The following is a 20,202-nucleotide window of genomic DNA, read 5'->3' as shown; positions in this document are numbered from 1 at the left end:
CCATCAGTAGCCTAGCGCCAGCCTCGAGGGGCGGCATCTCAAGAATAATTGTGTTGTTATGTAAATGACCTTAAAGAGAGTGCTTCATAAAGCATTGCAGTGGAGCGCTGCAAACCAAGTGAGTGACCTTAAACGATAACAGCATCAACAACAGGATATTTGATTTGATTTTGATTGATAAATGTTCTATTTCCCTAAAATACAGAATGCTGGTGCCACTGCAGACGCTGCAGCGCCTCGGGCACCTTGGCAACCACATCATGAGTGCATTTGTAGTTTTGTGCCTATTAACCCAGTGTTTTTGATCGTTTGATGTGTGCTTCTCAGTTTTACAGATTCTTAAGCAAGCTTTCATTTTATAGGCTTGTGTACAAAAACAAAGAAAAAAAGGGTTTATGAATTTACTGTGGATGATGTTAATTGTTCTGGATTGTACACAACAAATAAAACATTTTAGCCTAAACAGAGAAGCTGCACTGATCAGATACTCAAATGTTGCTCATATTTATTCATATTTTATTATTGCCAACCTCCTTTAGGAAATACAATAACAACAGTGGACGCATGCCGTATGTATGTATGTATATATATGCTTGAAGTTGCTTTCTGAAGTGTTTAAGTACATCTACTGTACATTTGTCCTTGGTTTTGTCCGACTTCATTATGAGTTCAAATTTGACACAGAAATTTGTCTCACTTTCCTGTATGTCCGACTTGAAAAGTACCATGTTGACGTCACCTCTTCGCGCCGAAAGACCAAACCAGCGGCAACAAATCCGATTGGTCAGAATCCAGAATCGACAAAATGTTCAGCCAATTACATTCTTATCTCCACCTCCCATTAACAAATGCTGCATATGGGCTCTTTTGCAGATGGAAGCACAAAATAAATCTATTGGATTTCCAAAAGTGTTCCATCTGGCATGCCTGGCTAAAAACACGACCATCACAGCCAATTATTTGAATTTGTTGTGAACTGTGAAGTAACACTGTAGAGACTCATATACATGAGATAGTCCTAAATAAAATTAAGCTAATTTCTGAATATATATTTGGAATAATTACTTAACATACACAGAATTCACCTAAAACTGTTCACAACATAAAAACACAGCTGTTGAAGTTGCGTTTAAAGTGCATGGTGATTCTGTTTACATGGCCAAGTTAGACACAACCGGGCCGAACATCGAGCTTGCAACATTTGCTCAGGAAATTGGAGGTTAGAGTGGAGATTATGCGCCGAGAGCCACATCCCCTTGCACGTCTCACCCGGGCTCTCTCCCAGCTTTATTAGTCGTGCCACAGGCAGACAGTAGCGCACAGATTTCCTGGGAACAGAAATGGCCATCGACAGCGGGACATCTCGACACACTTCGATCGCCACTCGCTGCACGAGCAGAATTTTAAAAGGGGAGTGCTCCATTCCTCTAGCACAGAAAGTCCTAATCAGTGTCAAAGAAGCCTATTAGCGCTTGATGAATGACAGAGAGTCACGGTGGGACAACTCATGGACCCGTTTTCTTCTGAATTTGTCTGAGCAGATAATGAGCTGCTCGTTTAAACATGGGCCACACTGACATTTTTCTCTGCTGATTTTAATTTCCTGTGTAATGCAATTTGCTTTATTGGCCTGTGGAGGACATTTGTAAGGCGAGTTTGTGTGTGTGTAAGGCACACACACATTAAAATATGTGGTGAGAGCACATTTGAAAAATACAAGGATCCAAATTCCACCTCGAGAGAGCCTAAGTTTGCACTAACAGTAGGTAACTGCCTCTCACAGGACAGCATACAAGGACAATGGGTCTTTTGTTTTGTCCTTGTAATGATCAGACTATTATGAGGAACCAACCAGACACACCAAGCCAAACTAAAAATTTCTTCACTGCTAGATGTGGCATCGGTACCTTTTGGCCTCAGAACCCTCGTAGAAGGCCGGGCACTGAGTATCCGGTCCAGAGTGGAAGAAAAAGAAAGAAAATAAAACAAAATATCACCAAAAACAGACTTGTTCCTCCCAGGTAGACATGTACCTTCACTTGACTCTCAGTCTATATATTGAATTTCACCGGTGGAATTTGACCAGGTGGCGATGCAGAGGGCAGATGTAGCAGAGTATCAAATGTGTGAAGCGACAGAGAGGGGGGGGGAGACAGCACAGATCCCAGGCCAGCGCTGCAGCTTCATGGCATAGGCGTCACTGGTGGGCGTGGCTGACATGTTCTATGCCACAACAGGTCGCGTTTTGAACTTTGCAAACAAGCGCCGTTCAACTTCAGCGTCAGTGCTGACGAGCAAGTTGGAGTCACTTGTTTGATGTGCGTGTTACCTCACAAGCTGTGGTTTAACTTCCTGCCCCCCCGACACCCTCACCTCCAACACACACACGTACACACCATCCCCAAAGGAAACTGGTACTGTAGTATGACTGGCTATCAAGACTAGATCAGATCAGATTGGAGGTGTTGAATACGTGAATTATAAGATAGTTTTCTGGCCTGAACAATATAACCAACCATATTTACAACTTTAAATATTTTTTCTTTTTTTTTTTAAATAATCCCAGAGCGTAACACTTGAAGTTTACATATATATATATATAGCCGTGCATGCAACTTCATTGATATGCAACGACGCACCAAAACAAGCAAAAGGAAAACAGACAAAAGAAAAAACAGCGTTTGCGTTTGACAGCTGGAAACACAAACATTATTTTGAGTTCATCTCATCTAAATGAAAGAATATTGTGGTTCGCTGTATGCATATGTGCAGTAAACAAGACGTTCTCAACTGTTACTTTATCTTTTTTAAACTAAAGTAATTATTAATTGATTACTTTTGAAACAAAGTGGTTAAAGAAGTAATTAGATTACTTTTAACGGAGTAATCAGTAATCAGTAGTTGCATTACTTTTATTGAGTAATCCCAACAACACTGTATACATATGTATACATATACAGTGTGTGTGTGTGTGTGTGTGTGTATATATTACTAACACACACACACACACATACATATTATGTATTACAGACACACATACATATGTACATGTATGTATATATGTGTGTATATATATGTGTATGTGTGTGTACATATATATGTATATGTATATACGTATATACGTATGACACGTATGACACTGTGTGTACACACACACACACATATATATATATATATATATATATATATATATGTACACACACATACACATATATATATATATATATATATATATATATGTACACACACATACACATATATATATATATATATATATATATATGTACACACACATACACACACATATATATATATATGTATATATATATATATATATATATATATATATATATATATATATATATATATATATATATATATATATATATATGTGTGTGTGTGTGTGAACACACAGTGTCATACGTGTCACTGGAAACAGAAGAGAGGCCGCGTGGGTTCACGCAGACAAATCTTAAATCATCCGTGTGAGGAGCGGTGGAGGAGGGAGGGGCTGGTGGGAGGAGTCTCACGTTGACTTTCACGTCCATTCAGCCTTTTCTGCTGCAGCAGCAGTGAACTTGCAGAGAGAGAGAGAGAGAGAGAGAGAGAGAGAGAGAGAGAGAGAGAGAGAGAAAACAAAAAAAAAGAGAAAAAGAAATGCAGCCGGGACGGCGTGGCGCAGAACGAGCCGTGCGCTTTCCGCGCGCACACCGCCGCAGCCTCGCGTCCCAGTGAAATGTGTGCACGCCCGCCGCCCGAGTTATCGCGCGCTCGCTCGGCCAGACTAGAGGAGTGGTCAGGGACGGAGGAGCTCGTGAAGCACTTTTAGCTCGACGCCGCCTCAAAGCCGCAGCCGCAGCCGCGAGAGCGACCGTCTGTCTCCACAGCCTCCGGAGGGGCTGCTGTGTCGAGCGGCTCGACGAATTGCGCGAGTTCGCGGCCCGACCATCCGGCGGAGAACCCGCAGGAGGAGGCTCAAGGAGGAGGAGGCTCGAGGAGGAGAAGGAGAAGGAGGAGGTGGAGGAGGAGGCTGCATCGTGGCCACAGAGTCTGATCCCCGGCCGAGGACCGCACGAGCCGCGCGCTCTCCCCCAACATGTCATTTCAGGCCAAAGTCAAGAAGGACAAAGAGATTATCGCCGATTATGAGACCCAAGTGAAAGGTGGGTGAACCGTTGCGCATTGTTATTCTGTGTGTGCAGCGGCGGCGGCGCCTCTGTTGCGTAACTTAACCGCACACGTTTGGCCGTGACTCGCGCGGCGCCGCGGGGTGGGTGGGACTGGATTCTCTCTCTCTCTCTCTCTCTCTCTCTCTCTCTCTCTCTCTCTCTCTCTCTCTCTCTCTCTCCCCCAGAATCAGCAAGATGACAACAGTGTGTTTGTTTTTGAGAGCGCCCCCCCCCCCTCCCCCGGGGGCTCAAACTCCATAAGCCTGAGCAAGCGTCTCCGCAAATGGAGATGCAACTTGTAGTGGCTCCTGCGTGTGTTTGGGTCGTGCACGAGCATTGCGATTCGTTCCGACAAAAGAAAAGAAAAGAAAAGAAAGAAAGAAAGAAAGAAAAAAAACAAACAAACCCCGAAGCCGGCTGCTTCTGTGAGACTCATCCAGCGCCGCACACCCAACAGGGGAATGTGCCAGGCTGCCAGTTCACCTTGGACTGTATCTCTTGCGCCGCATCCATTGCGGCTGGGATCAGATGCGAATCTAATCTGACGGCTGCGATTTGGGATCGGTGCAATAATCTCTTTCTAACTATCCGGCGACCAATGGCCCCGGAGCCTCGTTCCCTCCCCCAGGACAATGTTTAGTGTGAGGATTTGAAAGGGGATCCTACAGAAGATCACACAGCAAACAGTTCAGAAAGACCATAAATAATGCATGCGGTCAGTATGAATTATGAAGCATGAAAGGATTTCACTGTCTGCCACTAAGTATGTGACCGGATAAACTGGCCAGAGAGAGAGAGAGAGAGAGAGAGAGAGAGAGAGAGAGAGAGAGAGAGAGAGAGAGAGAGAGAGACACACACACACACACACACACACACACACACACACACACACAGCCAGGACTGTTGACTGGGAGCCTGGTAGATTGTGTGTGAGGTCGGGGATGTACGGTGCGTTCATGTGCCTCACCTCTACGGTTTTGCTGGTATATTGGACAGACACAGACAGGCCCGGAGTGGGAGATGGTTCCATCCTGTATAAACACGTTCCGTGGAATTTTTTTTTTTTTGTCATGACCTGTAATAAACCCAATTGTTTCAGGGTGAAACAAGCCTCCACAATAGCGTCGTTCAGTCAGAGTCACAGTGCGTTTCATTATTCTGCTCAAAATCACCGCACGGGCCTGCTGAACGCTGAACCGGTGCAGCGGGGGACAGATTTCACGCCAAATTGAAAGCTACATCTACTACTACTTATATAGTTATGTGGATGGTGAGAATAGGGAAACCAGTTTGTCATTGAACACTAACACAATTATTGTACCTACAGTATGTGCAATAACTTTCTCTAAACCTGTTTGACTATATGTTGAGCAGCACACAGTATGAACTGGAAAAAAAAAAAACGTTTTAAGTACAAGCTGCAGGGTTAACGTCAGTAATAAGATGTAAATCTAATGCGTACATTAGATTTACATTGATAATTTGAAAAAAAAAAAAAAAAAAAAAAGGATTTCCATCATAGCAGTTTGCACCTTCTCCAATCGTGTGGCGGCTGATAAAATAAACGGGGCTGTTTGTCTGGAAAATCGCAGCCTAACCTGTACTTAAAGGGGCTACGTGCCGAATCATCTCCCCACTAGATGTCGTCGTTTTGCACTTTGTACGCTACGGCCAAGCGGCCCGGCGTAGCGCTGAAGCTAACTCCGCAAACGAGGCTACAACGCAACCGTCGCGGTCTTGCTAATCCGAGGACGTTCCTCTTTGTTCTTCTGCCGTGTTGTTTTCGCTCTCCAGTAAAGAACACTCGAGGTCAGCTCAGGCTATGTTAAGGTCAGCTCGCAGCCCTTTGTTGTTCAGAGGACCACATGCAGCGTGTTCACGCTGATTAATATAGCGGAGCTGCAAGCCAGGGAGGCAGACGACGGCGCACACACAGACGTCTGATGCCTGCAAGTTCTGAAGCAAAATGACTTTTTTGAAAAGTTGCGTGCGGCTCTTTCGACCGCCTCTCTCTGGCCCGGCGTTTTTGAACGGCGGCCAAGTTTGAACATATGCTTAGTCCACAAATGAGCTGGTCCTGACAAAAGCAGTTATTCCCCTCTGTACACCGCTGAAGGCAATATGGTGGTGAATTCATTAGCCTTTTTTTTTTTTTTTTTGCTCTTGTAGAAATATGTGCAAATATTTAACGTCCTCATTTCGCAGACATCAAGGCGAACCCAGACCTTCCCTTCTGTTTATACATTTCATTGCTAGGCCCAAGGGCATGTAGAATTCCCTTCTCCTCTGTCCAGCTCTCACTGTTATTTCTGCCATCGCTTCACTTTTATCTCTTTAGACGGTACTTTGCACCTCTGGTGAAACGTTGGATCTTTGTTTTGAGTCTGCTCCAAAAGAAAACACTCATTACTGACTAGCTAGCTCTGACAGTCCCCCATTTAAGTATTAAAACGCAAGAAGGTGTGTCAGCCTGAAACTGTTTACTGGTCAAGTTCCAGAGGCTTTCTTTGGTTTGAGGATGAAACATGCCGGCATCCAGATCCACAAACACAAACAAGGCGCAGGTTGAAAACACACAAACATTCCAACCCGAGTCGGGACCTTATTGCACTCCAACGTACACGGAGGCGGAAATTGGTGGCGTGTGTCTGGAATGAGGAGCATGAAAAACATCTCTCAGACAGACAGGGGAGCAATTTACTTTCTAAGCGGCTGGTTATTTGTTTGGCTGGACCCCCCCCGCCCCCCCTCCGAGTCTTCGTCCACACCAGCTCTCGCAGCAGCGAGGAAGCTCCGTTCGCAGCTCCGTCGCCCGTCTCGGTTTCAGCTGAAGCTTTTAAGCTGACATCTTAAGCTCATTTGCAAACTGGGCTTAGATCAGTTCAGAGCTGTGGGGGCTTTACTCTGACACTGACACTGGCCTCCAGTAATGCCGGGCCGCGGGGCTGAGGGAGCGGGGTTGGTTGGGGGCGGCACATACATTCCAACTGCGACTGTCCCCATATGCGTGGGAAGGAAGTGGAAGGAAGGAAGCTTTGCAGATCTGGAAACGTTTCCACCATTTAAATTCTCCAAGCGCAACTTGGTGTGTCAGTCTCGCCGTGGTGGAGTACCAACTTGTCTTTTTTTTTCATTGATTATTTTTAGACTCCGTCTTTGGCAGACAGGTGAAACAAGTCGTTTGCATGCAGTCACGCCGCCGCCGCCGCCGCCTTGTGGGGGAGCGTTCAGACACGCCCCCTCTGCACGTACTCATCACTGAAGAATGTTCCGACTGACGGCGTGGAGGCCAGATGTCAGAGCTGCGTTACAGTGAAGCCACCGCGCGAGCCCCGTGGTGTAGGTGTCGCGGCGGTATGTGCCACCGCCTGTCGACGCGGTGACAGACAAGCACTCGCAGTCGAGGAACGTTAAACAAAAACAAAACAAAACAAAACAAAAAAATATCCCCGTGACGTCTCAGGTTTCCCTGCCCTTGGCTCGCTTCGTCTGCAGCCTCTTTTCCTACTTTTGCAATAAAAAAAATTCAAAAAAATGAAAGTGAACTGGAGCAAGTGCACTGTAAAGGCATACCGTACCCATTACTGCATCAGGAGCGCGAGCGTTCCAAGAACACAGCCTTGATTTGTACCAAATTATGTCAGCATGTCAGTCTGGGTTAGGCCACATGTGACTTGCCATGCGTGGCTAACTGCAGACACAGCCGCGGAGACGGCCACTGGCCATCGCAGTCGCCGTCCCAGGCCACGCCGGTGTACACTGCCGCGTGAAATCCACTGCATTTCCTTGCATTGTGCACTGGAACGGTACGCTTGACATTTTATTAGCAAATCCCTTTAGAAAGGATAGAATGGATAAATGAACGTGCGTGCGAAGTGCAGCGTATTTAACCTTCCTGTTTGCAGCCTCCTGCAGATGAAGGGCCTCTGTGTAGCTTCCTGCTGCAATTTACGATTTTCGTCGTGCCGTCCGTAAAGTGGAAACGCAAACGAGTTTTCCAGTTGGTTCCACCACAGATTGTCACCCAACTGGGTGTGGCGTCATTGAGGGATTAGAGCCCTCTGAGGGTTACATTTTCAACCGTATTGTTTAGAAAAGGTGGCGCTAGCAATGGAAGTAGCACGGGGATACCTCGCATTTGCACATATTTCGCTCAAGAACGCGTTGGCGAAGAGAATGTCACGTTTTGTGGAATTATTTTAAGTTCACCAATGGAGTGCAAAGAGTGCGATAGATGGTTAAGTAAACGTGCATGGAAACTAATCACTGGAAAAAAATAGGCTGCAGTTGGCGGAAAGCAAATATTGTAAATCACTTAAAGGCTCCTGTTTAAGAGGTTAAGGCCTGTGTGTGTGCGTGTGCGTGTGCGTGTGCGCGCGTGAGGGACCATCGCCAGCTCTAAAACCTGACCTATATCACGTCGCTGTCCATCACAAGCGGAATTGACGACTGCATTACCGAGCCAGTGGAAGAAATGAGCCTGTGCCAAGAACCACCCCTAGCATAGCATGCTAACCGTAGCGGGAGGCGGAGGGGGATCCGGAATAATAAATACTCCAAATGAATGGGTCCCATTAGTAGGAATTACACGAGCCTGTGGGTGTTGGAACGTTTTAGTCACTCCGACAAACACACGGTTTCCAGGCAGAGGGATGACTGTGCATGTGAGGGCTGCGCTCCGTCCTACTGTATCATCACCGCCAGGAGAAGATAAGGAGGGGAGCGCTCGCAGCCTCTCAGGCTTTACTTCTCTGTGTTTTATTCACTGCGAGGCTCCACCGCAATTATGCATTCCTCCGCCAGAGTCCTGAATCATTCATTGAATGTATTGCAGCATTTGCGCACTCTCTCTCTCCCCCCCCACGCACCCCCCACACACCCCACCCAGTAACAATTTGACTTCTAAAAATAAAACGTGCCGACCGGGAGCCCGAATGCAAATATCATGAGCGCATTTGGTGCCTGTGTGATAGAATCACGCGCTTCAGTCATTTCAGATTTGCCCGCAATCTGCTCCAGCCGCACAGGCTCGGGGTAACTGCGTTTTTCCTTTTTTAGTTTTTAGTTTTTTTTTCCCACGGAGGTACGTGACTTTTTTTCGAACGTGATTTGCAGCGTCAATGCAGCCAGTTTCCTTTATGACTTCTTGAAGTCTGACCCCCCGCGCTCGGGCTGCCGCGCTGTGCTGTGCTGTGCTGTGCTGTGCTGTGCTGTGCTGTGCTGTGCTGTGCTGTGCTGTGCTGTGCCGAGCGAGAGGGCAAGTGGCCCTGCGCTCATTGAGAGGGCCTCCAGAGGCGTGTAACCAGGCAACTGGGCAACTATGGGGATCACAAGGGGGGTCCAGAGGCAAACAGCAAGGGGACTGCATGTTTACGCTGCCTCTCCTGGCCCCGGTGTCTCATTCACATTTTCACTGGCGCACACCAAAGGAGACGTTCTGTTTTTTTTTCTAAATCCTTTTTTCTGCCGACTGGAGCAGCATCAGGCGCAGAACAAAAAGCCGATTATTCTCTTGCCAGGTCAAAATTTCCATTGATAATTTGACACAGCGTTCGTCTCTGTGCAAAGCCGCCGTCTGCGCGACGACGAACTCATCGAAATACAGTTGCTGGCGTTTCTCAACTTTGCAGTTTCGGTTGAGTCATGGAAATAGATTTCTTTCTTTTCTTTTTTTTTTAATCAAAGTATTTGTGTGGGTACTGGTAACCCGCGGATGTGAGTTTCACCTGCTTTTATATTTAACGCCATATGTTTACAATTGCTTTCATGCTGTTGCCGTTTGACTTTTTCCTATCATTTTTAAAGAGCAGCAGCTTCATTGATGTGATGATAAAATCTGTGGCTATTAACAAATGCAAACTTCCTGTTTTCCTGAAAGACAAACACTTTATCCAAAGAAAAACCATAACAGTTGACTGCTTTGAGCCAACAGTGAGAATCCCCTGCTTCAACACTGCGACTCGTCACAGATGATTGAAGGCGATCTCTCGCTCGGCCCTGCCGACTCCCAATATGCTGTGCGGTTTAATGGAGTCCCACAACCATCAGTAGCTCAGCAGCCGCGCCTCACCCTCTGGATTTATGGCAGCCTTGCAATAAAGCTCATATGGACGAGATAAATATCAGTTTTCAGTATAGACGCGGGGCCATAAAAGTGACGTTATTACTTTTGCCAATGTTTTATCTCCTTGAATCTCAGATGTTTTTAGGGAGCTAAAATCGAGGCGGACAGAAAGACGGGTCATTCTCTTCACTATTCTTAAAAAAACAAACAAACAAACAAGAAATAAATCTGTTACATTAACACATACAGTCTGTCGATGTAAAAGCTTCACCGCAGCGTTATGGTTAGTTGGTAATAATGGAGGATTATGTCCACATACAGACAATTTGCCACCACGCGCACTTAGCTTGAGCAGCTCACATTCTGACCTGCAGTGACATGTGAACATAGTACATGCATTGCACTATGTTCTATGTAAATTAGATAACATAGAAGAAATAAAGTAAAAGGTAGAATAAGCAATGCAAAGGAATGCAGTGGAATCAAGGTCTTAATAAATAGAGAGAAAAACTATGTAATAATCTACAGGCTCAATAAATATTTGGCAGATGAATGTTATGACAAAAACAGTACATGAACAATGAAATGAGATGACAATAAAATGTTTATAGGCACATGGCCTCCTGCCTGTCGCAAATTTATGAGACTTTCATGCAGGGAACTATTGAGGGTGAAGACAACTTTGAATTAATTTTAGTGTAGACGTGCAGAAAAGGATGCGATCATTTTTTCTTTTTTTTATTGCCCTGCAGGCCTAAAGCCGCAGCAGCGGTGCGATCAGGGGGCGAGCGGCGCCGGAGCCTTGAAGAAGTTTGAGAAGCTGACCTATTTTGTATTTTTCCGTGCCGTCTGCTGCACTCGCAAGCGTCTCGTGCACATGTGCAACCCGGGCTTTCAGACACCCCAGCGCTCTCCCCGTGCCCTCCGACTCCCCTTCCCCCGGCCCCTCCCCCGCCAGGCACACATACGCACGGCAGACAGATGCACTCTGACATGCAGTTTTATCCAATTATGATGACTTTGTTATTTTATTAGCACTTCATCGTATCCTCACTTTTTTTTTTTTTTCCTTATTTACTGCCTCCTTGTGTCGTGCCATGTCGCCACCGCTGAAGGATTCTGGGTCAAACGCTGACCTCCAGCAGTATTTGGATGTCTGGCCAGTGTCTGGGCTCGACCCCCCCCCACGAACCCTCTACCACCTCAAGAGAGCCACGATTTGTTCAGATGATGAGCTTTGCGTTTTGTTTTGTTTTATCCTCAGAGATCCGAAACCAGCTGGTGGAGCAGTTTCGCTGTCTGGAGCAGCAGTCCGAGTCGCGCCTGCAGCTGCTGCAGGACCTGCAGGACTTCTTCAGACGTAAAGCGGAGCTCCAGCTGGAGTACTCGAGAGGGCTGGACAAACTGGCCGAACGCTACTCGGCCAAGATCCGCACCTCCAGGGAGCACCAGCACCTGAAGTGAGTGTCCGTCCGCACCGCCTGCATCCTTTCTTGAGTCTCTGGAAAGACATTCTTGGCAGACACTCTCGATGTGTGTGTGTGTGTGTGTGTGTGTGTGTGTGTGTGTGTGTGTGTGTGTGTGTGTGTGTGTGTGTGTGTGTGTGTGTGTGTGCGGATTTTTTTTTTTCATTCTGATCACTGCTGCAGCAGACACAGATGAAATCAGCCAAGAGGAAGGAAGGAAGGCAGAGAAGTGATCAAGTAGAAACGAGGGATAAAAGGAGGAGAAATGACCTGAAATGTAGCCAGGGCCAAGGAAGCTTGTGGCCTTAGGCTGCTGTGTTCCTCCCAACTAGGTCAGACTCTTTATCCAACCCCCCCCCCAACACCACACACACAGACACACAGACACACACACCAACCCCCCACCCAGCTTCTCTGTGTGGCTGTCATTTCATTTCTATTCTCCAGCAACTTCACGCCAGACTGCCACCACAAACACTCAAAGGAGCGCCGAGGAAAAAAAAAAAAAATCTGCATCTTAAGTCTGGTCCGTCTTAAATTGTTTGCTTCGGCGAGGTCTGTGGCCACAAAAACAAGCAAACCCTTTGGCGTGTTGTTGAGGAGCCCCCCCCGCTGACACGCCTCGCCCACAGTGGGCAGCGAGCGCTGCGACTCCGAGATCACTTTCGAGCGGCCAGTCATGCTTGTGATCGGATTAGCGGTGATAATCGTCGCATGGAACGGGTGTAACATTAAGATGAAAGTTTGCTCTCCACCTTGAGGAGAGCCCGAGGAAGGCAGTCTCATCTGCAAACACGTCTGCGTCTTTTCCACAGGCCAGGCTCCGGCCCCGAAGCGTGCAAAGTCCTACTTTCGATCCCCGGACTCAAGGGGGCGCCACTTGAGTTGCCCTCCTTTTGCCGGTTTCCAAGTTACAGGAAGGGCATGCAAAAAAAAAAAACCCTCAGCTAAATCAAACTTCGAAGTTTAAAGCTAACTCCGCCTACTACCTGGTAACGTCGTTTCTCCCTACCTACGGACGCCAATGTGGCTTCTGCCCGCAATGGCAACGGCTAAAATGAGCGACAATTTTCCATACGAGGAAATACAGATGTTGGAAAGGATTACGTATTATGAAGACGGAGGTTTATAAAATGTTTATTCATCAAACCGATATTTATTTTCCACCTTGTCTATTTTTGTCTGTATTAAAACAGAATTCACTTGTCATAACTGATAAAGACTATGTGGTTAGCCAGTGCATCCACACTGGCGTCAAAACATTTTCCAAATTGGAAAAATACTGTACACAAGTAGAAAATGGTGGAATGATTGCAATTGATATAATAGGAACATAGGCATTTCTTTTAAATGATAATAAAAAAATTCAGATATTACTAAAAAGATTATTATGTTTTTATTTTTTACAAAAATATATCAACTTTGTATAATAATAAGTTAAACAAGACAAAATAAGTTAAATCGCCCAATTTTCAGATATGTTTTAACGCCTGAGAATATTTCAAAGTAACGCATAGTATTTCTTTACGAAACAAACAAAACAAAAAATGACAAATGATTGGCATTATATTATTATTTTTGTAGTCTTTTAATTTGAATTATTGGGGCCTGACATGTTCTGACAATGATTTTGTGAGGTTAATTCCAAAAGTTTTCAGTCAGAATTGCAACGTCTCACCTTAATCATAAATGTCATGTGAATTTTGTGCATGAAGGAAAGCATTGTTATCATTATCATCATCATTTAGATGTAGCTGGCCTCAAACCTTGGACTTTTCACTTGTATTTTCATAGCTTTTATTAATCTCAGAACAGCATGCGATCTCTCACAGAGGAATAAACGTCGTATGTACGTGTCCTGAAATTTGTCCAACCTCGGAATCCATAGATTGTGAAAACGAGGCAACCAGGAAGTAGGCGGAGTTAGCCTCAAACCTTGAAGTATGTACCGACAAACTCAAACAATTCGCTGTGGTGCCCACTGAAGGGAACAGCCGAGAGGATTCGCTCCGCTATCACCTTGTGACGCAGTTTTGCGATTTGAGTGCAAGGGGCATGGGGGGGGAACGGCCATACAGTCTGTAAACTGCTGCATTTAAGGTGGTGCAATTGATTCCCGGCTATCTGCCGCATCTTCACATGTGACCGGGCTGCGTCAGTCATGTGTGACAACATGCCGGTTGATTCAGGAAGGGGGATCTTTCCATCTCTCGTTCGGCCTCTCCGGCCAATCAGACGTGAAGCGTGATGGCGGCGCGGCGCTCCCGTCACCGGGACGCTGACAAATGAAGCGTCCCCTCGGAGGGAGACCCCCCTTGCCAGAGACTTGGCTCTGTGCCGCACTGTCCCAGATTCCTGCCCGTCACTTTAAATGGTCATCATTATCCCTCGCTGTCAGAGCGCTCCTCGCTCGCACATCGCAGGGGAACAAATCTCTTTATCATGCGATGGTCCACTGCGTCCTTTCAAAAAGTGAAACGCCGACACTTGAATAGCGGGGATGTAACGATATCAAATGTCCTGGGACAATTAAATCTCGGGAAATAATGGAATTTGAGGAAAGTGCAGTCAGGCATGAAATTGGTGGTGTTGTTACTTCCTTATATTTAATAGCTCCCTTATTATTACAGTGTCATGTTTTGAGTTTTTTTTAAGTTCATGTTCACTTATATTTGTGGTTGATTATTGACTCAAATTCAATTGACTGAAACTGAGAAGATAGTTGCTTGGGGCCAAAGGCCAAGTTTGCTAGAGTTTCAGAATCATTTTTCATTGTTACTGACTTGCGGATAGAATGATAGATGGTAGATAGATAGAATCACTTGACAGATAGAATGCCACCCTTTGCAACTGACTGGCCAGTTTTGACAGCTGGCAGGAACAGTCTTCACACACAACAGCATACACACCTCTTGTCTTGCACTCTGATCTCTCTCTCTCTCTCTCTCTCTCTCTCTCTCTCTCTCTCTCTCTCTCTCTCTCTCTCTCTCTCTCTCTCTGGCAACAACAGTTATGTAGCAATGTACGAATCCATCTGCTCACACTGTCAGTGACTGGGGTGCTTTTCACACTGTTACAAGTCAGTAAATCATCACAATCGCTTTTAAACTATGATTTCACAGATAGAAAAACTAAATATAAAGCTGGTTCTTTTCAGCAAAGTTCTTGTTTTAGCGGAAGTTAAGCATTTATATTTAAACTTGATTTTGTTGCATTGCACTAGTGTTACATAAATGAATGTTTTGGAATTTCCAGATTCCCCTGATGACATTCACAATCCAAGCTCCTTGGTTCATCAAGAGCGTCTTGACCTTGTCGACGAATGAACTTTTCGAGACTGCGCTGTCCCCATACAAACGGTGTCTTGTGTTACTATTCTCAGCCGCCGTTCTTATTTTTGTTCCTTCGAACGGACGTGCGATCAGTTGAGGTGTTCTCTCCGGCCGCTGAAGCCAATAAAGGTCAACAAACCTCCTCAGAACCTCCCACGATGGAGGCAAAGCGGTAAATGTCGAGACAGAAGAATGTATTTCAAGTGTGAATTCAACGCACAATAGAACGGACGGCCTTTCTCGAAGCCTCATCATGTGGCTGCACCCGCTGCAGGCTGTCAGCAGGCGGGAAACCTCCGACCGTCCTGAACATTTTCTCCATCCGCTCTCTCGTGGCCTGCACTCCTGTACTGTAGCCTCATCCTCATTGGAGAGCAGAGAGATTTACAGTCGGCTTCCTGCAGAGGATCAAACACGTGCTCTGCTCCAGAGAAAGGGCCTGCAGGGATCTTCACGTTTCTTTTTCAAAGTGTGAAGGGATTAAAGCAGTGGCAGAAAGAGGAAGCCAGAGCCTGGCAGCACCTTCAGCATTCCAAGTGATTCTTCTGAGCCGCTTTTTTTTGTAACTTTAATTTGCTCTCTCGCGCAAAGTTTGTGATACTTTTTTTTTTTAACGTTCTTCAGCAAGAACAGCACTTTTTAGAACCTCTGATCTCACAAATACAGTTAAATAGTGTGTTATTGGCCAAACATAACCAAAGATGACTCAAGTGTGATAGTGGAAACGTGCAAGTCATATTATTACAGTTTTCCACCAAACTCGAGAAAGAACCACAAAATATGAGACGGCTGAAAGAGGCCTTGTTGAAACAAGCAAATCAAATATTTTTAAAGGAACAGGAATGAGTTTAGGCGTTACACCGAAACCCTGCTACATTTGGCAAAAAAGGCAGAGAATTCATAGACATGTGAAATTGTCTTAAATGTGAAAAGATGTTCAAAACAAGAGCGAGAGAGAGAGTTGGGAGAGGGAAAGAGAAAAAAAATTGGCTGGAAAATCTCTAGTTGTTTTTTCCCAGGTAGCATTTTCTCTTCCGCATGTGAAAACGGTTAAGGGAAATTTATCAGCTAGCGCGATGACGTCGTGTAACTGCTGCGAGAACACTGTACGTCGCAAAGTTTGAATTTTGCGTCGTTCTGCATTTTTATTTTGGCTGCCTCCCGTCATGTGACGTGCATTATTCGCCAAATGCGTTTGTAGAAAATAAACATTTGAAATGTTTTCCTTCAGCTGACGACCGGCGTAATTGCCATGTAATAAGCGAAACGGTGTAAACAAACTGCCGTGGCTCGTACGCCTGCATCACTTCCTGCTTTGCCTGGTCCCCTGTGGTTACCGCTGCTACTTGTTAGTTAGTCACAAAGCCACAAGTCAGGCCTCTGACTGTCGAAAATCCTGCTCTCATCATAAAAAAAAGAAAACTGCTTCTCCTCTCAAAGCCAGGCAGTCCGTCACTTTGTCGTCAGCTGGCTGCCTGCATGATACAATCAGCGGGTTCTGAGAAATCAGCACAGATGGATATCAGGGCCTGGACTTCCTTTTAAACGTCCTCCTTATCTCACTAAGCGGCAAGCGTTGACGTCCTCCGTGCCGTCTCCTGTTTTCACTCGTCTTGGGTTTCGAGCCCAGGTGTAGGTGAGCCGCCGTCCGCAGCCAACACGAGGTGTTTTTAACACGCAGAGAGAAAACCGTTGGCGGCGCTGCTCGTATTTTTAGACCCAAGTTGTCTCAAGTCGGAGGCGACGGTGAAAGCGCTGTCCAGAGACTGAAGACAAGTCTTTGGTGTGAGGATAATTGAACTCACATGCTTCCTCCAGCAGCAGGGCAAGTGCAGCAAGCCTGCGTGTTTGTGTGTTTGTGTGTTTGTGTGTGTCTGTGTGTGTTTAAATCAATTTAACCCTCGCTCCGCCTCGCTTCTCCTGTCACCATCGTGTTGGAAAATGTCATTTGCAAAAAGTGAAAAATTAGATATAAGAATTCTCACAGTGTGTGTGTGTGTGTGTGTGTGTGTGTGTGTGTGTGTGTGTGTGTGTGTGTGTGTGTGTGTGTGTGTGTGTGTGTGTGTGTGTGTGTGTGGACATCTGCTCCTTTTGTTTTTTTGCTTTCTTTTCCTTTTTTTGCTTCTCCTCATGTGATTCCCCACATGCTAAGAACCCTTGATGTTTCGAGCCCCCGAATCGCCACCAATCAATTGTCCCTTCCGAGGGGGGCAGCTTTCGTTTCGACTTCAGCCGCAAAACCAAAAAAAAAAAAAAAAAAAAAAAATGCTTAGTCATGCAACACCCAACAGCCTGTTCGTCCGCCTTTCTCTCCGTTTCAGACGGGACCAGAACCTCGTGTCCACTGTCAACTGCTGGTATTTGGTGCTGGAGCAGACGCGGCGGGAGAGCAGGGACCACGCCACGCTCAGCGACATCTACAACAACAACGTCATTGTCCGCCTGGCGCACGTGGGCGAGGATGTCATCAGGCTCTTCAAAAAGGTCAGAGCTGGAATGGAGGCGGGCGAGGGCGCGCAAAGCCGAGGGGGGCTGACGCCACGGCAAGAAATATATGTTAAAATATGTTCACGTATGTCGTCAGGCGTCCACGTCGAGACCCGGGCCTGACAAGAGGCAACTGTCGCGGTCGCGCCGTTTGCCACCACAGATATTTAGTCCCTCCCCCTCCTCCTCCTCATCCTCCTCCTCCTCCGCCCTCGTCAACTATATAGAATTGGAAACCTTCAAGAACGACGCACACGGCAGAGGCGGCAAAAGCATTCACGTTTTGTACTCAAGTAAAAGTGCAAATACTTGTATAAGAAAAAAATACTGTCATAAAAGTACAATTTAACTCCCTTACTTACTAAGTAACAGTAAGAAATTACAGTTTCTGAAATGCAGTGAGATAAAAAAGTATTTTTCGTTATTAATGAAACAATACATTTGTTGATACTTTTTCAAAAAAGGAAATAATAATAGCCACTTTAATTCTACATATCCAACGCTCTATTGTTTATTGATTTAGTAGTAGTAGTTTTATAAGTAGTGCAATGGATGGCATGTGCTTATTGCACAATCCACTGCGATCATAAATACCAAAAATATAAATTTACAAAAACGTTGCTTCACTGCTGGCTGAGCTTAAGAGTTCTCCTCTAAAGGATTCGTTCTGACACCGAAACTCATAACTGTCCCTTTAAAGACATTCGATTTGCTTGTTTCAACAAGGCCTCTCCCAGCTCGATTGCCCCCCCCGCCCCGCCCCGCCAAAATAAAAGCTCCCCAAAACAATAATCCTGTTACGCCGCGGCGTCCTTCCTCAGAGTGCTGCCCCTAATGAGTTGCACATGCGGCGAGACGAGAAATCAACTCGCCAGCCAAAGTTCCTAAAGCGCTGAATGTGGGGCGCACGTGTGTGAAATAATAAATTATAATCCTTAAAAAAAAAAAAAGTTTCAAAGAAAGTTGAAAGAAGGTTGCCATTTTGACAGGCGAAACCCCCGAGAGGTGGTGGGAGAGGAGAAGACGGCTGATTGGCTTCAGTCTGGCTTCATATCCCTGTAACAGGATTTCCAGAGTCGGTGTCCTGTGTCACCCGCCCACTTCCCCCCCTCAGTCCCCAGGCTGTAAGCTCCGTCATGGGAAAAGGTCCAACCCATCACTGCCTCTTGAAACTTGGCTAGCAGCTCCCCGCCCGCGAAACGCTCGGTGCTCTTCCTGCACAGTTCTATTTTCTGTGCGTGTGCACGTGCGCTTTTCGGATACGGCCATAGATCTTTTCTTTCTTGAACGTTTGTAGCGTCGGCTGTCATCGGCAGAGAAACAAGTTATGGCTGGTTGCAGCCGTCCCCCCCCCCCCCACCTCACCCCCTTAAGGCTTAAGGAAACGCAGAGCTTTTAAATTATACGTTTTTCATCATTTTTAGATGTTTTAATATAGGGGTGTCAAACATACGGCCCACGGGCCGGATCAGGCCCGCAGACTGTTTTCTTCCGGCCCGCGAAATGATTTTGCAAAATATAAAAACTGCCCATTTGCCCCAAAACGTCTCCTCTTGGCGACCCTCATTGCCTCAGAACGTCTCCTCTTGGCTACCCTCATTGCCCCAAAATGTCTCTGTCGAAACAGACAAAGCTGATGCAGAGCAGTGTTGCCAACTTGGCGACTTTCTCCCCCCAAAAAGTCGCTATTCTCCCCATAGCGACTTTTTTTTGTTGTCAAAAGCGACTAGTGACAAATCTAGCGAGTTTTCCTGGTGTTATTACGTTGCAATCAAGTGCAAATTGTCAATTATGCAAATTAGACAATGAGGTAATTTAGCGACTTCTAGCGACTTTCAGGACAGCCAATTGCGGCCTTCCTTATTGGGGAGTTGGCAGCATTAATGCAGAGTGCTCAAAGAACACGGACGAAGTAAAACAAAGAAAACAACTAGAAGTTGTTATTTTTACGTTATTATCACCATACCATGATTTTACCGGTCCGGCCCGCTTGGGAATTAATTTTTCCTCCATGTGGCCCGTGAACCAAAATAAGTTTGACAGCCCTGTTTTAATACCTGTCCTGACTTTTGTGTCTGTCTATATGTGTGTTGCAGAGCAAAGACATTGGAGTGCAGATGCACGAGGAGCTGGTGAAAGTCACCAATGAGCTCTACACGGTGAGTCGAAGGACCTCCTCTCTTGCCCTCTGGTGTCGTGTTAGCCTCGTCGCCCTTCCGTTAGCCGCCTTTAGCTCGTCTCTCCTGACCTCCATTTTCGAAAAGCAAAAAAGTCAAAGCGGCCGATGGGAGACTGTAGATCTGCCTTATCAGCGGCGAAACCCCACCGCCGCCTCGGCCAACAGGTCGTTTCTCTCCACTTCTGAGGCGGAGGAAGGAAAAAAATATTTGCATCCTTCCTTCCAGCCGTGAACGAGTGGCTCGGTCAGTTTGAAGGGGAGGGCGTTCTTGCCTCCGGCGGAGCTTCCAGCGGACTCAGCAGTCTGTGCTGTAGAGGTGCACTGTGCTTTGCTGCAACACGTGCGCTCTTTCCTTTTTTTTGGCACTGTACATACTATAATACACATCATCATTTAATAGATCTTTAAAGCTGATACCAGCAACTATGTTTATAACTGTTTAATTAGCTAACCGTGTTATGGGTCCAAGCTGGCACGTGTTTTTCTTGGCATGCACTGCACTCGC

The 20,202-nt window shown here is 46.1% G+C and overlaps 1 protein-coding gene across 2 annotated transcripts in view; it reads left to right on the top strand.

The window, feature by feature from the left end:
- The first annotated feature begins 3,595 nt into the window (after nt 1-3,595).
- The window catches only part of LOC142895710 (SLIT-ROBO Rho GTPase-activating protein 3-like), a 36,629-nt gene continuing 20,022 nt past the window's right edge, over nt 3,596-20,202 (top strand). The window contains exons 1-4 of one of the 2 annotated variants that reach the window (XM_076036939.1): nt 3,596-4,163; nt 11,498-11,693; nt 17,353-17,515; nt 19,615-19,677. In XM_076036939.1, the coding sequence (XP_075893054.1) occupies nt 4,097-4,163; nt 11,498-11,693; nt 17,353-17,515; nt 19,615-19,677 (489 nt within the window). In that variant the 5' untranslated portion in view covers nt 3,596-4,096. The remainder of the gene's footprint in view (nt 4,164-11,497; nt 11,694-17,352; nt 17,516-19,614; nt 19,678-20,202) is intronic. The other variant, XM_076036940.1, reaches the window with a different exon arrangement.

The sequence above is a fragment of the Nelusetta ayraudi genome, unplaced genomic scaffold (assembly GCF_046127955.1).
Source record: "Nelusetta ayraudi isolate G7.1 ecotype Tasmania unplaced genomic scaffold, CSIRO-AGI_Nayr_v1 ptg000050l, whole genome shotgun sequence".
Lineage (NCBI taxonomy): Eukaryota > Metazoa > Chordata > Actinopteri > Tetraodontiformes > Monacanthidae > Nelusetta > Nelusetta ayraudi.
Note: the sequence above shows the minus strand (reverse complement) of the source record. Positions and strands in the feature narration are given on the sequence as shown.